Source organism: Bos taurus, chromosome 2 (assembly GCF_002263795.3).
Source record: "Bos taurus isolate L1 Dominette 01449 registration number 42190680 breed Hereford chromosome 2, ARS-UCD2.0, whole genome shotgun sequence".
NCBI lineage: Eukaryota > Metazoa > Chordata > Mammalia > Artiodactyla > Bovidae > Bos > Bos taurus.
In genome coordinates, this window is record NC_037329.1 from 84,885,258 (window position 1) to 84,904,312 (window position 19,055).

General features: G+C 41.1%; 1 protein-coding gene across 2 annotated transcripts in view; it reads right to left on the reverse strand.

Annotated features, from left to right (window-relative positions):
* The window catches only part of HECW2 (HECT, C2 and WW domain containing E3 ubiquitin protein ligase 2), a 446,473-nt gene that overhangs the window by 151,862 nt on the left and 275,556 nt on the right, over window positions 1-19,055 (reverse strand). For both annotated transcript variants that reach the window (XM_024981178.1, XM_024981179.2), the window contains one exon: window positions 4,922-5,016. In XM_024981178.1, the coding sequence (XP_024836946.1) occupies window positions 4,922-5,016 (95 nt within the window). The remainder of the gene's footprint in view (window positions 1-4,921; window positions 5,017-19,055) is intronic.

Below are 19,055 nucleotides of genomic sequence, written 5' to 3' on the forward strand. Positions count from 1 at the left end.
CCCTGGAATAGGAATCAACCTACTTTATGTCTTTTTATTTCTTTGATAAGAATATAGTTGATATGTAGTAAATGTACTTATATTGCTATTATAGTATTAAAACATGCCCTTAAGTTAAAAATCAAACATCAAATTTCTTCCAATGAGGAAAACCTAGACTAAACTAAACAGGTGATTTATATCAAATTCATTCATGTATAGGTAGAATTATCTCCTCCTGCTAAATATTTCTGAGTGACCATGTGGATGTCCCATCGCCCTCATAGGCTATTTTATTATGCTACTGGCATATGACACATGCCATTACAATTAGCAACAATAAGAACTTGCAATCCTATTGTATTATTATCGCAGTGTAAAGCTTTTCCTAAAAGCTTCTGAGTAAGTTACATCTCACTCATTTATAGATCATGGAGCAGATTTAAGTCTTTCTCTCAATTCATATAATTAGTGCTCAACTTGTGGTTTAAAAAAAAAAGGAAAAAATTTTTAGGAAAAAAAGTTTTTGTGGTTCTTTAAAATAGAAGTCTGCAATACTGTAAGAAACAGAACTGAAGGCAGAATATATTTTGAATAGTTAAGAAATAGAAACCACATTTTATTTCTGAAGATTAAATTAAACCCTTCCATCTTATGTTTGTGGCACTCCCCACCTCCTTTAAAAATCATACATTACCAAGAAATAAAACTTTCACTAATCTAAGCAAAGTTGAGGAACTTGAAACTAAGTTCCATTCAAATAATGAAAAATAGATTTCTACTTTCTTTGTGCTTTATGTACTTAGTCACTCAGTCTTGTCCAACTCCTTGTGATCCCATAGACTGTAGTCCGCCAGGCTCCTCTGTCCATGGGATATCCCAAGCAAGAATACTGGAGTGGGTTGCCATTTCCTTCTCCAAGGGATCTTCCCTACCCAGGGATCAAACCCAGGTCTCCTGCACTGCAGGTAGATTCTTTACCATCTGAGCCACCAGGGAAGCTTCAAATATAATTAAAAACTCTCCACTCTGCTAGGTAATTCTAGCCAGTTAGTTTCACCTCTGACTTTCTTTCCCTTTTTTGGGGGGGCTGTGGTGGGTCTTCCTTGTGGCCACAGGCTTCTCCTATTGGGGAGCATAGGCTCTAGAGCTCATGGGCTCAGTAGTTGTGACTCGTGGGATCTTAGTTCCCCAACCAGGGATTGAACCTGCATCCTCTCCATTGGAAGGCAGATTCTCAAACCCTGGACCACCTGGGAAGTCCCTCATGACTACTTTCTGTACCTTAGTCAAGACTATCCTGTATGACACTTAACTACTTCCTGATTGCTTCACATGTCATTTGTAATAGACTAGAGTACCATCCAGACATCTTTCCTTCGTTTCATCCAATTGCAAATAGTCTTGAAAGAAGTAACTGAGAAACTCTACAGGGAAGGAAATGAGCTGCTATCCTAATCACATGGTCTCCTTTATCACATATCCTTTTGCAATGAATCAAGATTTTTTTTTAAAAATTGTGTCTTCTCTGTCATGTGTACTTTGACGTCATTTTCATTCATCAGAGTACAGTGATGTGTGTCGCTTGGAACAGGAAATCCTTGACTTCAGGAACAGATAAAAGCGACCATCACTCACTACCATGCATTGTTTCAATAGAATTAACAGTGTTGCTTATGAGCTTTCCTGGATTAAATCTATGAAGGGAGTTTATTTAAAATCCTCTCTCTAAACAGAGTTCAGATGTGTTTATTATTACTGATGTCACTATACCTGGTGGTCAGCTTTGGTCTTTCCTGGCTTTATTGTCATGAATGATAAAGTTGAATTCTCTGAGTATTAGCTCATATGAGCATTCACCAGAGTCCTGATAAATGACACTGTTTGCCTATGAATTATGTGAGAATTATTTCATATTAGCCTTTTACCATACAGGGAACATATTTAAAAGGAGAATTTGAGGGCATATTCCTTAGTTTCAATAACATCTTACAACATTTTGAGTAGGCTTTGAATGATGAGACTATGAATCTTTTCAGAGTCCCATTGATCTCACTTGGCATGAAAAGATATCATGTTTTCAGAGGGGGCACATCTCCCTGGGCAGTGTGGTCCACTTGAGGGAAGGCCATGATTTGTGAGATGCCTGGCACAGGAGGGACACGTGTTGCTGTTCTGTCTCAGTCGTAGTCCGTACTACCTTGTTATTCACCACTTTGTAGTCCAGCAGTGTGGGGACGGTGAAGGCAGGAAAAAGCAGACAGTGATGTTGTCTGGCCAGTTTGGTGCTGTCTTTGCTCTATTTGACTTGACTAGATGGACCTTTGTTGGCAAAGGAATGTCTCTGCTTTTCAATATGCTATCTAGGTTGGTCTATTTAACCTGGGAATGATGAGTCAGATGGGTATAACACAATATAATAAACCACAGATGCTTGCTGAGAGCCAATCAACCCCCCAGTTTTAGCACCACCAAGAATTAAAATGTGGTTTCTACTGCCCAACTATTCTTTGCATCTAATTGTGGAATAATCATACTGAAAGGGGTTTGTGAATATCAATGTTGTCAGTCAATCACAATACCTACACACAGGTCATATACCTAGGTGACCATCATGCTGTCCTAGAAACCCAGTGCTCAGCCCACAATGAAATGCCCATTGGCACAGCCTCTCAATAATGGATACAGACCCAACATCTCAAGCGGGTCAGAAATCTATTGACCATCAATTCCATTAGTCAGTCTTTGAACCAAAATGTTCTATTATGATTGTGAGTGTTGTATCTGTGAAGCTTTTAAGCTGGTCTAAAATCTGTCTGAACCAAATTAATTATCTCCAACTGTCCACAGGCTTTGACAGAATAATCTCAATGCAAAATCAATGAAATGAGATCAATGCTCACCAGGCTGTAAGCTCCCCCTGCCATCAGTGATATCTGATCATGGAAATTGCTCAAGTCTAAGAAAATCTGAATCCAGAAAGTCATGTTTGGAAGCTATTATTTAATTTCACACACAGTTAAGCTTTCAAAAGTTTTATTATAAACAGCCCCACTTTTCCAGTTGTGTATTTTTTTAGAATATTAATTATAGCATGTGCCAGTGCTTATTACTATGTGACATGACTACAGATTTTCTAGTCAACAATTGTTATTCTCTCTGTGAACCTTCAAAGTCTTATCTAGTAAATGTGGGTTATTTTTAATGTTCTATACTTTGTTCACTTCAATAGAAACTCAAATATAATTCAAATGTGAGCAGAGTACTTAGATACTGAAATTTTTACACATATTGTTCCCTCTATCTCAAATGTTCTTCCCTCCCCCTCTTCACCTAAGTAACTTCTATTCATCCTTCAGATTGTCCTGTAAACATGCCTTCTTCAGGGAAGCCTTCCAAGATCTTCCTGATCAGGATGAATCTTGCTAGTATATGCTCTCATAGCCTCATTTTACTGTCACTTGTAGTAATTATCACTCAAATAAATACAATTTAACTGATGTGTGTCTCGAGCCCTACCAAACAAGAGAGCTGTGTTTTTGCTTATCGTTTCATTCCTAATGGTGAGTATAAGCCTGATACTTGGAGCCACCCAGTGAATGCCTGTTTGAATGAATTAATGAAAGGGAAAGATTGCTTGATATGGCTTTGGTGGGTCAGACAATTTCAAAATGCCATCTGCAGAAATTACCTTCTGAATTTGAGGGAGTGAACCTGTCCACTTACCTATTTCCAAAAACACATACATCTGTAAATGTGTACACACACGTATATAATATTATGAAGATTTTACACTATGGGAATTGATATTTTTCTTCTGAATTTTCATGAACTGATTTTTATTAATGACTTATAAGAACTGCAATGATTTTCATATCTTGGACTCTAAGAATCTCCCCAAACTATCTAAGTCCACGTGTGCTCAGTCGCTTCAGTCATGTCCAATTCTTTGTGACCCTATGGACTGTATGTAGCCCGCCAAGCTCCTCTGTCCGTGGGATTCTCTAGGCAAGAATAATGGAATGGGTCGTCATTTCCTCCCCCAGGTGATCTTCCCGACCCAGGGATCAAATCCATGTCTCTTATGTCTCCTATAATGCCAGGCGGGTTCCTTACCACTAGTGCCACCTGGGACAGCTATCTCAATCCAACCATCCATGTACAATGGAATGCATTTTGTGAAACTGTTAGATTCTAAAGTTAGTTGGTGAAGTGAAAAATCACAAAATTGTGAAAAGTAATTCTTAAGAAAGTACCATATTGGAAATGGATATACTCTCCTTCATAAGTCCAACACAATCAGTTTCCTCCAAAGCTAAACTAGATATCTGCTTCCTTAATTGAGGACTGGTAAAGAGGTTGGCTTCTGTTGAGTAGCCATACTGAAAATACGTGTGGTACCTGTAGGCACTAGAGCTCAACTCAGCATCAAGAGGGACTTGGCACTAAGACCTTCCAAAGGAATAGCACATTCACAATCCCCATCTCACACTCTCTTTGTGGTGAAGCTTGCTAAGCTGACTGGCAGGTAGACTCACTCACTATTTAAATTGCTTTTTTTTCCCCTCTCTTTTACCCACTGAGTTCATGGAAACTAAATTCACATAAGATGCAATGCCACCATTTCCTACCAACCAGCCATCCCAACAAAGTTTAAAAAACTTTCCATGATGGCCACTCACTAATTTCCTTCATGAGAAGGTTCCCTAGAGAGTTGACTATATACAGAATTATTAATCAAGCCATATTTTCCCACTGATTTGTATTATGGAGTTAGTTAAGCCATCCTGTAAGTTATTTCCTTTCCCAAAACGGCGCCCACGCTGTTATGTGTTTCCTTTTTCATTGTTTCCCATAACCTTGCCAGAGCTGCAGAGGCAAAAATAGAAACCGAGGCCTCTGGAACTGTGGCTTGAGGAAGTGGGCATGGAGGGGCACTCACCATCACAGCTGGGTTCTTCACCGTGATGCAAGGGGTCGTGGCTCGCAGGGCTCCACTGATGCCGTGGTAGTATTTGAAACAGATTTTTATCTCGGCTGCAAGTTGATTGGAGAAGAACAATAATTTAAATGCAGAAACAAGTCCTTTGGGCCTCACCTGAGGAAATTCAACAGGCTGCTTCTAGGCAAATCACACTCGGGACTCTGAATGACCCCTCCTTTTCCAGTCAGAGGCAATAGATTATACCAAGTCTTGTTTGATTTTATAGGCTTCTCTGAAAATTTCTAAGAACAGCCCAAACATATTAGAAAAACAGTGCATAAAAACAATATCCCAAATACAGTGTAGAGATAAGAACAGAGGAGCTCCTGATGGACAAAATGTAGGTTGGATCTCTGCACCCATTATTATTTACCCCTCACATCAGGAGGCAGAAATTCCTGTCCCCATAGTACAGATCAGGTAACTCAAACTAGGGCTCTGCAACAGCCTAGAGGTGTGGGATGAGGGGAAGGTGGTAGGGAGGTTCAGGAGGGAGGGGGCATGGGTATACCTATGGCTTACTCTTGTTGATGTTTGGCAGAAATCAACATAATACTGCAAAGCAATTATCATTCAATTAAAAATAACATAATTTTTTAAAACAGTGTTGAGGTTTGCTAATGGTCAAAGAGAAAATGACAGAGTCAGGATTCAAACCCTATCTGTTCCATTCCAAAGCCTTCACTCCTATCCTCTACAATAAAGACAGACAGCAGCTGTTATTGGAAACAGAAAGAAGCAGACTAAGAAGTATGAAGGAAACCTGTAGGTGACTCTGCAGTGAGAAAACCCAGAAACCTATATTATTTCAATTTTCTGGGACTTCCCTGGTGGTCCAGTAATTAAGATTGCGTACTCCCAATGCAGGGGGACTGGGTTCTATCCCTGGTCAGGGAACAAGATCCCACATGCCACAACTAAGACCTGGCACATTTTAGTTCAGCCGCTCAGTCATGTCCGACTCTTTGCGCCACCATGGACTGCAGCACGCCAGGCTCCCCTATCCATCACCAACTCTCAGAGCTTACTCAAAATCACATCCATTGAGTCAGTGATGCCATCCAACCATCTCTCTGTCATCTCCTTCTCCTCCTGCCTTCAATCTTTCCCAGCATCAGGGTCTTTTCCAATGAGTCAGTTCTTCGCATCAGGTGGCCAAAGTATTCGAGTTTCAGCTTCAGCATCAGTCCTTCCAATGAATATTCACGACTGATTTTCTTTAGGATGGACTGGTTAGATCTCCTTGTAGTCCAAGGGACTCTCAAGAGTCTTCTCCAACATCACAGTTAAAAAGCATCAATTCTTTGGCACTCAGCTTTCTTTATGGTCCAACTTTCACATCCATATATGACTACTGGAAAAACCTTAGCTTTCACTAGATGAATCTTTGTTGGCAAAGTAATGTCTCTGCTTTTTAATATGCTGTCTAGGTTGGTCATGGCTTTTCTTCCAAGGAGCAAGCATCTTTTAATTTCATGTCTGCAGTCACAATCTACAGTGAGTTTGGAGCCCCCTATAATGAGGCCTCTGACTGTTTCCATTGTTTCACAATCTATTTGCCATGAAGTGATGGGACCAGATGCCATGATCTTCGTTTTCTTAATGTTGAGCTTTAAGCCAACTTTTTCACTCTCCTCTTTCACTTTCATCAAGAGGCTTTTTAGTTCCTTTTCACTTTCTGCCTTAAGGGTGGTGTCATCTGCATATCTGAAGTTACTGATACTTCTCCCAGCAATCTTGATTCCAGCTTGTGCTTCATCCAGCCCGGCATTTCTCATGATGTACTCTGCATATAATTAACTAAGCAGAGTAACAATATACAGCCTTGATGCACTCCTTTCACAATTTGGAATCAGTCGTTGTCCCATGTCTGGTTCTAATTGTTGCTTTGTAACCTGCATACAGATTTCTCAGGAGGAAGGTCTTGTATTCCCATTTCTTGAAGAATTTTCCACAGTTTGCTGTGATCCACACAGTCAACGGCTTGGCATAGTCAGTGAGGCAGAAGTAGATGTTTTTCTGGAACTCTCTTGCTTTTTCTATGATCCAACAGATGTTGGCAATTTGATATCTGGTTCCTCTGCCTTTTCTAAAACCAGGTTGAACATCTGGAAGTTCTTGGTTCATGTATTGCTGAAGCCTTGCTTGGTGAATTTTGAGCATTATTTTGCTAGTGTGTGAGATGAGTGCAATTGTTTGGTAGTTTGAACATTCTTTGGCATTGCGTTTCTTTGGGATTGGAATGAAAACTGATCTTTTCCAGTCCTGTGGCCACTGCTGAGTTTTCCAAATTTGCTGGCATATTGAGTGCAGCATCATCATCTTTTACGATTTGAAATAGCTCAACTGAAATTTCACCACTTCCACCAGCCAACCAAAAAAAAAATCTTTTCCCCAAGTGAGTTCAATGAAGTCACTAGACAAGGATCAGACTGAGGAACCACCAGTAAATATGCATCTATATCTCCACAGGTATGTATGTTTATGTGTATATATATTAGATATAACTACAGATATATACACATATATGTGCATGTATATATAGGTATTCATATATTATATAATTTGAACTTGATAACAAGACTACAAATGCCAATTGTTGTTTTTGGAAACAAAGTACAATTACCATGAAGCCAATGTATGTCAAAGAGTAGAACCGAGTGAAATTTTCTGCATACAGAGAGTGTGAGACACTGAAGTTTAACTGTGAGATGTCTTTTTCCCAAGGTTTCATTTAATAGAGGCAACAGTGCTGAAGGGCAGAGCCCAGAGGAGAGTCCTAGCCTATGAGAGTGGGATTCCTCTCTCAGCTGAGTCCCCTGGATTATTTAAAGGGGCCACTCAATGTGATTTCCCAAGGAAGTTAATATTGCACTGACTTTACTAACTGCAACAAATGTCCTCATACAGAGTATTTGGTTTGCTTATTTTGAGAAAAAGATACAACAATTAAAGAAAAATCCTATTTTAGGTCTATACAGGAATATTATATATAAAAATCTAATACTATTCTTTCCCATCAGTTAAAAAACACTAAATCTCAAAAAAAAAAAAAAAAGGTATATTATGGGGTAAAATATAGAATCTTTCATGTACATTAATCACAATGCAGTAATTGAGAATGCAGCTGGCATTATCACGCGAAAGCTTTCAGCCGTGCCCAGCACTCTGTGCGAAGGAATCGGAGAGAGGAGTCTGGTCTAGCAGGTGTTTCATGGTGCAGCTGCTAAGGTGACAAAGTCCAGAAGACAAGCAATGAAAAGGCGGAGTACCAGGGTACAAGGGTGGAGATTGTGGAGAAGATTCGTGAGGGCATGGTGGAGTCAGAAAGGCCTCACAGAACAAACAAAATCAAACCTTCAGCTGAGAGAAACAAGGGGAGAGAGAGAGAGGAGTGAGGAGCAGCAAGCGCAGGGGACCAGGGATGAGCATGCTGGCTGGAGGGCCAGCAAGATGACCTTGGCAGGAATTCCCTGGGAACCCTTAATGACTTGACTGAGCACTAACACTGGGTTTTGATGATCTCAGAAACAGTAATAATTGTGTTCAGTTCAATTCAGTCACTCAGTCGTGTCCAAATCTTTGCAACCCCATGTACTGCAGCACGCCAGGCTTCCCTTACATCGCCAACTCCCGGAGCTTGCTCAAACTCACAACCATAGAGTCAGTGATGCCATCCAACTATCTCATTCTCTGTTGTCCCCTTCTCCTCCTGCTCTCAATCTTTCCAAGCATCAGGGTCTTTTCTAAGAAGTCAGCTGTTCACATCAGGTGGCCAAAATATAGGAGCTTCAGTTTCAGCATCAGTCCTTGCAATGAATATTCAGGACTGATTTCCTTTAGGATGGACTGGTTGGATCTCCTTGCAGTCCAAGGGACTCTCAAGAGTCTTCTCCAACACCACAGTTCAGCAAATCACTCTCCCACTTATTTTCTCCAAAAATGATAGCATGTATTCTGCAAGAACAAAGCTAAGTCATACACACAAAGCCTGTCAAAGTGAAACAAGCTCTGCAAAAGGTGAGAATTCTGTGGACATGAGCTCATTAGTATCATGTTCTACTCATGTGAATCTGCCTGCAGCAGTGCCTCACAGATCCAATCAATAGCCAGTGAGTGAGCAGTTTGTTTTTCAATAAAGAGAAGTGCATTTTTACAAGATTATCTTCCCCCTGCTTCTCAAGTTAGGACACCACCTCCTCTTTTGTAAAGTTTTAACAGTCAGCTAGGTAACAGAGCTCCAGAAAAACATCTATTTCTGCTTTATTGACTATGCCAAAGCCTTTGACTGTGTGGATCACAACAAACTGTGGAAAATTCTTCAAGAGATGGGAATACCAGACCTTCCTCCTGAGAAATCTGTATGCAGGTCAAGAAGCAACAGTTAGAACCAGACATGGAACAAGAGACTAGTTCCAAATCGGGAAAGGAGGATGTCAAGGCTGTATATTGTCACCCTGGTCATTTAACTTATATGCAGAGTACATCATGAGAAATGCTGTGCTGGAAGAAGCACAAGCTGGAATCAAGATTGCCGGGAGAAATATCAATAACCTCAGATATGCAGATAACACCACCCTTATGGCAGAAAGCGAAGAAGAACTAAAGAGCCTCTTGATGAAAGTGAAAGAGGACAGTGAAAATGTTGGCTTAAAACTCAATATTCAGAAAATGAAGATCATGGCATCTGGTCCCATCACTTCATAGCAAATAGATGGGGAAACAATGGAAACAGGACAGATCTCATTTGGGCAGGCTCCAAAATCACAGCAGATGGTGACTGCAGACATGAAATTAAAAGATGCTTGCTCCTTGGAAGAAAAGCTATGACCAACCTAGACAGCATATTAAAAAGCAGAGACATTACTTTGCCAACAAAGATCCATCTAGTCAAGGCTATGGCTTTTCCAGTAGTCATGTATGAATGTGAGAGTTGGACCATAAAGAAAGCTAAGCGCTGAAGAATTGATGCTTTTGAACTGTGGTGCTGGAGAAGACTCTTGAGAGTCCCTTGGACTGCAAGGAGATCCAACCAGTCCATCCTAAAGGAAATCAGTCCTGAATACTCATTGGAAGGATTGATGCTGAAGCTGCAACTCCAATACTTTGGCCACCTGATGTGAAGAACTGACTCATTGGAAAAGACCCTGATGCTGGGAAAGATTGAAGGTGGCAAGAGAAGGGAACGACAGAGGATGAGATGGTTGGATGGCATCACTGACTCAATGGACATGAGTTTGAGTAGGCTCTGGGAGTTGGTGATAGACAGGGAGGTCTGGTGTGCTGCAGTCCATGGGGCTGCAAAGAGTCAGACACGACTGAGTAATCGAATTGAACTGAGGTAAGAGACTAGGAAACTAACAGACAAAAAAAGTAGCTGCTTATTTTTATCTGATAACCAGACCAGCTTTGCCAGCTGACTCGTTTTAAGTGCTATTTTATTCCTTGGTAAAACAACAATCTCCAACCCCCGAGATAAATTATAATCCCTGAAAGTATAAGATAAACTCATTCTGAACTGTGCACTGCAGATTTTGTGGAGATGGTCACCAAAAACCACAGAACTGATAGCTTTATAATGCTTTAAGATTCGGTGTAAAGACATGGGGATTTACACAGATCACTTGTTACAAAACCAAATGCATAAGCTAATTGCCAGGGAGAAAAACCCAGTACCAGACAGAACTAGCTGTTTTCATCTGGACTGAAACTAGCCACCTCCTTCAGCAGGACAGCAGTGAAGCCTTCTGCCTCTAAAATACAGGAACATTTCATGCTGAGTGGGAGGTTTCACCTTCACATATTATGTAGTGTTTGAGGAGGTCATTCAAGATTACAAAAAATGATGCAACCAAACAACATCCCCTCTTGAGGAAGTGAGAGCAGCATTTTGATAAATGTCTCTGAACATTTTAGCTATGAGAAGAAGTATCTGGGGAGAACACTCAAGAGGGTGGATGAGAGAAGCTGGTGTTCATGTTTCTATTTTAGCTACTATTTTAACCTCCAACTGCAAGAGGAAACAGAAAGCTATTCCTGAGAAACAGATGCAAGAACAGGTGAAAGCAAATCCAGGCATGATGACAGAGCATCAGATAAGACAGGAGCCACTGGTCACAGGGCCAGCCCAGCTCACAGGCAGTAAAGCTGGAGGATATGAACTAAGGAGCATTCTACCTGAGAAGGGTTTCTCCACAGCTTGATGTGACAGCTACATCACCCCTGCATGCTAAGTTACCTCAGTCGTGTGACTCTGTGCAACCCCATGGACTGTAGCCTGCCAGGCTCCTCTTACATGGGATTCTCCAGGCAAGAATACTGGAGTGGGTTACCATGTCTTCCTCTAGGGGATCTTCCTGACCTGAGGATCAAACCCTCATCTCTTGTGTCTCCTGCACTGCATGTGGATTCTTTACCACTAGTGCCACCATTTGGGAAACCCAACATCACCCCTAATTGCCTCAAACTCTGGAGAGGGAAATATATACATATCTTTCTACACATATTTTATGTGGTTCCTTTGGATTATAAAAGGCAAAAATATTTTCTTCCAAAAAAATCACGTCATTAAACATGTTGCCTCAGAGACAGTAAGCCAGGAGAAGAGTGAGGCCTCCCACTTTAACCTAAAAGGAACTACAGTCAGGTGGACCAGATCTCACCTCAGAGGAAACTGGCATCTTCCTCTCTCTCAGGTCCCCTCTGAACAGCTGAAGCCAGTCATGGATCACGGAAACATTTTTTGGCCCCTTTTAAAAATCTTCTGGACATGTTTATTTATAAAGTTATGAAAATAAGGTTTAGCAGCCTCTAAGCAGAGAAGGCAATGGCACCCCACTCCAGTACTCTTGCCTGGAAAATCCCATGGATGGAGGAGCCTGGTGGGCTGCAGTCCACGGGTAGCGCTAAGCTAAGTGACTGAGCGACTTCACTTTCACTTTTCACTTTCATGCATTGGAGGAGGAAATGGCAACCCACTCCAGTGTTCTTGCCTGGACAGTGGAGCCTGGTGGGCTGCCGTCTATGGGGTCGCACAGAGTTGGACATGACTGAAGTGACTTAGCAGCAGCAGCAGCAGCAAGTGCTGATAAGACAAAGAAGCCCTCTTATTATCAAAATTTTAACTTACCAGCTTCCATAAATACAAATGAAGATGTCCCCCAGAGCAAGGACATCTCAACTCCATGTCCACCACAGACGGAAGGGTGATCACTGTCCAAAGACGATACTATGTACTTGTTGGGAGTGGCTGGGAAAGCGGAAAGAACTTAAACCTGTTCCCCAGTAAAGGAGTTTCTGTAATCGTGCCATGATGACATTGCATTTTAAAGCAATCATTCTACCACTTGTTTAAAGAAAGAATATACTTCTGAGTTTATATATAAATAAAGTATTTTTATAAAGATCAGATAAAACTGGTAAAAGTGGTTGTCTTTGGAAAGGGGAAATTGGTGACTGGGGCATGAAGTTGGGAGAGATTACTTTCATTTTTTGTGTCTTTTTAACATTATATTCTTTTCATCTGTTATCTGTTCAAAACTGATTTTTAAAAGAAATCTCAACCAGCTACATTAACCCTAGGCATTAGTGTAAGATTCCATTTCAAGCCTTCTTTGAAAAAAAAAGGTTCTACAAGACACTTTCTGCAAGAAATGATTTTGTTTCAAAGACTAGGATCTTTGAAACATCATCTACCACACTAAATACCTTCAATATTCCCTTAGGAAGTAATTAATAGCTTGCTCCTTTTTAGAAAACCTGGATTTCCCTCAAGTTTTAGAAGTTGACTATTTTGAACCATAAAGACGGATGGAAATGTCCTTCGTTTAGCCATTTCTATCTCATTAAAATGGAATAATTTTTAAAATGAGAGAGTCATTTCCTAGGCAGGTTGATAGGGAGTCTAGGGGTCCCCAAGGAGAGAGGGGTCTGGAATTCTCAAGGAGGAAAAAAGGACAAACTTTTTTTCATTCTCCACATTCCTTAGGATTATATACCAATAATGTATCCTGCCTAAGGACAGTCTTTGGATTCAACCTTCTGTTATTTTAAAATGTTAATTATGGGAGTATACCTGGTCTTTACAAGGATGTATCTTGCCTGAGGACAGTGTTATCTTAAAATGTAAATTATGGGAGTAGGTCGGAGGAGGTCTTTACAACCTCCAGACATTCTTTGGATTATATAACCTCATTATTAACACTAGCAAACGGGTACTCTTTCTGCCCCCTTCTGATGCCTATGTCAGAAGCTTTCTCTATCTCCTTTATACTTTAATAAAACTTTACTACACAAAAGCTCTGAGCGATCAATCCTCGTCTCTGGCCCCGGATTGAATTCTTCTCCTCCGGGGGCCAAGAATCCTGGTGTATTCGCGTGATTCAACAACAACCTTTCATCTTGGGGGCTTGTCCGGGATCCTTCAGGACAAGGTAAGGATGCTTGGAGCTTTAGTTCTTTGTTCTCTTAGCGAACACGTTTTCTCCTATGCTTTACTAACTCTACCGTGTGCTTGTGTGAATGAATGGCATGCCCTGCGTGAAACAAGTAAGGAGCTCTGCTCTGCGGTTCCACGGTGATCTCATAGGGCTTATGGCAGAAACCTGTCGGGGCGTTATACCGACCTGCCAATGCCAAGAGGCACCCAATGTCTCCTTCGGGAACCGACCAGAAATGGGCAAAGCATGTAGACCGAACTCTCCTTTCTCGGTCAAACTTTTCGGTCTCTTTGACCATTTCATAACTCCTCGGGAATTAGAAGTACTAACCTAATCTATCGGATCATAGACTTTCAAGGGACTTGTGATCTATACTGTTATTGTATACTGTGGCTTAGGTCCCAAACTTGGATTCGTAGTCAAGAAAGTGTCTAGCCTCGCTAGGAATCGAAAGTTCGGAAGCTAGATGGAGCTCTAGCTCCCAGAACATCTCTGAGGTTAAAGGTTACTCAGATTGGGACTGCGATGGGTTTTTTTTCTTTGGTAATGCCAGCTCTTAGTGGATCAGAAGAGGCTGTTATACTGGTGTGGTGATGCTTGAAAAGAATATCTCAGTTTTATGTTCGCGTCAGTCTTATTGTGGTCAGGAAATACTCGGGTCGTGCACAGGCACTCAGGTGACAAATGTTTCCCCTAGTAGTCTTAGCTTGGGAGGCATTCCGGAAGGTTACTCTGATTCACCCCGGGTGACATCAGAGGCAAGCAAGGTTAAGGGTGAAGAGCTGGACGTCAAGTAGGGATGCTATCAAGTCTACCCCTGGTACATCCCCACCCCGTCTCGGTGGTAGAACCGGGAGGGACGAGTACGGCACCTGCGTCGGTAAGGGACAGACTAAGTCCGACCAGGAAGGAAAAGCTTTTGGTGTAACGTCTGTCTACACCCCCATCTAGAGCAGGGAGGGACGCCTCCGGTAGAAAAAATGGCGCTGGTCGCTTTTTTTCTCTCTTACAGATGGGAGCTAACAATTCCAGCCTCACTCCTTTGAACTGTATCCTAAAAAACTGGGATAGATTTGATCCCCAGGGCTTAAAGAAGACACACCTGGTCTTCCTATGTGATACTGCATGGCCACAGTATCCATTGGAGGACGGCGAACGGTGGCCAGTTGGAGGGTCTCTTAAGTATAATACTGTTCTACAATTAGACCGGTTCTGTAAGGAACAAGGAAAATGGGTAGAAGTAGCATATGTGTTGCCCTTTTTCTCTCTGTGAAATATGCCAGACTTATGTCCTAAGGGTATAGATTTGGGCGTGAAATCTTCAGCTCCCTCCTGTCCTCTTACTTTGCCCCCGTACCTGGGACTCCAAACTGGGATTCAAACTGCCCACATGGAGGTCCAAACAACAACCTTTCATCTTGGGGGCTCGTCCGGGATACCATTTCACACCAGTCAGAATGGCTGCGATCCAAAAGTCTACAAATAATAAATGCTGGAGAGGGTGTGGAGAAAAGGGAACCCTCTTACACTGTTGGTGGGAATGCAAACTAGTACAGCCACTATGGAGAACAGTGTGGAGATTCCTTAAAAAACTGGAAATAGAACTGCCTTATGATCCAGCAATCCCACTGCTGGGCATACACACTGAGGAAACCAGAAGGGAAAGAGACACGTGTACCCCAATGTTCATCGCAGCACTGTTTATAATAGCCAGGACATGGAAGCAACCTAGATGTCCATCAGCAGATGAATGGATAAGAAAGCAGTGGTACATATACACAATGGAGTATTACTCAGCCATTAAAAAGAATACATTTGAATCAGTTCTAATGAGGCGGATGAAACTGGAGCCTATTATACAGAGTGAAGTAAGCCAGAAGGAAAAACATAAATACAGTATACTAACGCATATATATGGAATTTAGAAAGATGGTAACAATAACCCGGTGTATGAGACAGCAAAAGAGACACTGATGTATAGAACGGTCTTATGGACTCTGTGGGAGAGGGAGAGGGTGGGAAGATTTGGGAGAATGACATTGAAACATGTAAAATATCATGTAAGAAACGAGTTGCCAGTCCAGGTTCAATGCACAATACTGGATGCTTGGGGCTAGTGCACTGGGACGACCCAGCGGGATGGTATGGGGAGGGAGGAGGGAGGAGGGTCTAGGATGGGGAACACATGTATACCTGTGGCGGATTCATTTTGATATTTGGCAAAACTAATACAATTATGTAAAGTTTAAAAATAAAATAAAATTAAAAAAAAACATTAAAAAAAATCAAGCTAATTGCAATAATTCAGAAAACAAGATTTTAACCACTGCCATTGTGCTTTTAATAAATTCTTAATATTATGATTCCTATTGATAGGCTCTTTTATTCAGAGGCCACAAGTTGAAAAAGAGTAAACACATTCCAATTCTCATGCTTTTGACAAAATTCACCCATAGTTCTAGTGACGTGCTCACTTGGTTATATGTTACTGCATCATCATCTCTTTAATGAGAGCAAATGCAGCCAGAAGACTTTCCTCGTGGCTCAACGGTAAAGAGTACTAGGTGTAGAAGATGCGCTGGAAAAGGAAATGACAACCCACTCCAGTACTCCTGCCTGAGAAATCCTATGGATAGAGGAGCCTGGCAGGTTACAGTCCATGGGGTCACAAAAGAGTCAGACCAGACTTGGTGACTAAGCAACAGCATGCAGCCTGAAAGAACCAGGGCTTCCCGTGCTTAAGCTCAAAAAAACAATCTTGAATATCAAAGACAGACTGCATCAGTGAAATGTGGCACATCCTAACAGGATGAGAGAAGTCACTGGAACTAAAACATAAGTATGCTCGTAGAGCATGAAAAGAGCCAAATCTCTCTAAGGGGCAAAAAGGCCCTTCTGACGTCAGTTGAAAAGGGCTTAGCAAAGGAGAAAGTTATAGCAGGGGCTCCGACAATACAAATAAAAAGCTGAGGCTCCCCCACCCATTAAAAAGCCACCCACAAAGGCTCTGTTTCAAACTTGAATGCCAATCAGAGGTGAGGGTGTCACTTACACAAGCCACATGCATCCATACTGCACAGCTTCCTAATCCTATCTACTTCCCAGGGCTGAGACAGATACGATATGTGAAAATACTAGATAACTTTTACAAATAGCAATGTTCTGTTATCATCATTAATGATCACAAAGCAGTTCAGTTCAGTACACAGCAATGTAGTTGACTATTTCTAAGCTCATACTGATCCAGGACTTAGTGAGTTCTTGAATGATGCCTGGCAAAAAGTTGGACTTAACCAAATACTTCATGATGGCTGGGGACATAATGAACAAATAAATGGAAGGGATGAAGGAAGGACAAAAAGCAGGTCTGAATGAATGAATGACCAAAGTCTATGAAAGACTACATAGAATAAAATAGATGTTCTAACATGCCAAAACAATTTTTGAAACCTCTTAGATGTCAAAACTCAAGAATATACATTGCACAGGTGATCCATTCATTTTCCATGAGCATGACCTCATTTGAGGAATTCTGACAGTCTTGTGACAAGTGAGCGCACATGAAGTGGCTCGTCCTCTCCAATGTCTAGGAAGGTCATTTACCTAAAATTAAACCTGTCTTTGTCCTTCAAATTCATCCCAGTGGGCCCTGTAAGTCTGGGTCATCTGCCTCCTCTGGAGGTTTGTCCAGATAAACAAAAGCCATCTTTACTTTCAGAAACAGCCTAAATAGTGCTCAAACCCAGGTTTGCCCACAAACTTAAGTCAATTTTCAGAGAATTTTACTTTACTTGGACTTCTGATTAGCTAAAGATAAATGTTCTTTCTGAAGATGAAAGCAAAAGTTTTTAACGTCATAAGTTTTCAAGATCAGAGGTTGAAAACATAGATATGGTTAACCCATTCCCCAATCCCAATTTTTTTTTTTTTTACGTTTCACACTATTATCTCCAGAGATTCATACATAACTTCATTATGCTGGGAAGTCCCCCTGGATCTGCTCAAGCTAGACATGGAATAAAAAAAAAAATGACGTCTAAAAGACATGGACTACACTTCTAAGCACTGATATAAATAACACCTGAGATTTTTACACCGAATGGATTTCAAAGGGATAGAAATGTGTCCTGGGGGAGACCCCATTCTGATGAATGAAGATAAGCTTATTCTAAAGCCAAATTGTTCTGTACTTTCTATTCACTTTCACTTTAACTTATATAGCTTTACTCAGTCCTTAAAAAGGTATTAATGAATATTTCCAGTTTCACAATCATGCTGCATAATACCCTCACTGTGTGAAGAATTAAGGTGGAAATGCTAAAGTAGAAGAGAAAACCAAAAGCATTCCCAATTCCTAACTTCAATGTCAAGCCCACTTCTGCTAAACATTAACAGTGAGATGTAAAGAAAGACATTTGTCAAGACAGAGATGCTCACTATATCCTAATCAGCCAGGACATTACAAATCTCTAATTCACACTTCATGGAGAAAGAAAATCAATCATGGCAAGTGGGATATTCTGTAAATGGGGTTTTTTTTTAATGTTCCAAATTACAGCAGCATGTGGCACTGACCTCTTCCCAGGTGTTCACATAAGTCTCATAATGGGAATCTGCACACTCCATCAAAAGGCAATCATTCCTAGAAGTCATCAGCATTTTAGAGCCAACAGGAAGGTTTTCCCTGAAGTTCAATTGGCAGTATTTCTCAGCTAGATCAGCCTCTTAAGCCCAGGGATCTTTTCAAAGGAGGAATCACATTGAAAGTAAACCCAGCTACTTCCCATTCCACTTTTTACCAGATTCTTTTATCACTTATGCTTCTCATTACTTAGAGACAGCAGCTGGACTAGTGTCAGAAAGTAAAGATGAAAAATAAGGCAATAAAAACAAATCGCTCATAATCTCACCTCCCAGATACAACCGTTGTTCACACTTTGGTGAATCTCCGAGACTTTTTCGTACATGTTGTATTAGCTAGGAGAGGATGAGATGGTTGGACAGCATCACCGATGCAATGGACATGAGTTTGAGTAGGCTCCGGGGGTTGTTGATGGACAGGGAAGCCTGGTGTGCTTCAGTCCATGGAGTTCCAAAGAGTTGGACGTGACTGAGCAACTGAACTAATGCTTCATATATCTGCTTCCCACACCCCTCACCTACTGTTACATGATGAACATTTTCTCTTAACAACCACATTACACATAAGGTTTAAAAACAAACCAGAAATTGAACTCTGAAGAAAAAGACACTCCTTATAGGGCACAAGTGGGATTAGAGAAAGCTGTGAAATGCTGACCTACCAGTAAAATGGTCAAACAAATTATCTGATATCTTTAAAGGCAATTCAAAAATAATAGCTGTTAATATTTTAAATGACTTTTTATATTACAGAAGTTTACATGCTTCAAAACAGATATGCTTACAGCAGGTTTCCGTTTTTAATCAAACTGAGATCCAACTAGTCCATCCTAAAGGAAATCAGTCCTGAATATTCACTGGAAGAACTGATGCTGAAGCTGAAAATCGAATACTTTGGCCACCTGATGCAAATAACTGACTCACTGGAAAAGACCCTGATGCTGGGAAAGATTGAAGGCAGGAGGAGAAGGGGACAACAGAGGATGGGATAGTTGGATAGCATCACTGACTAA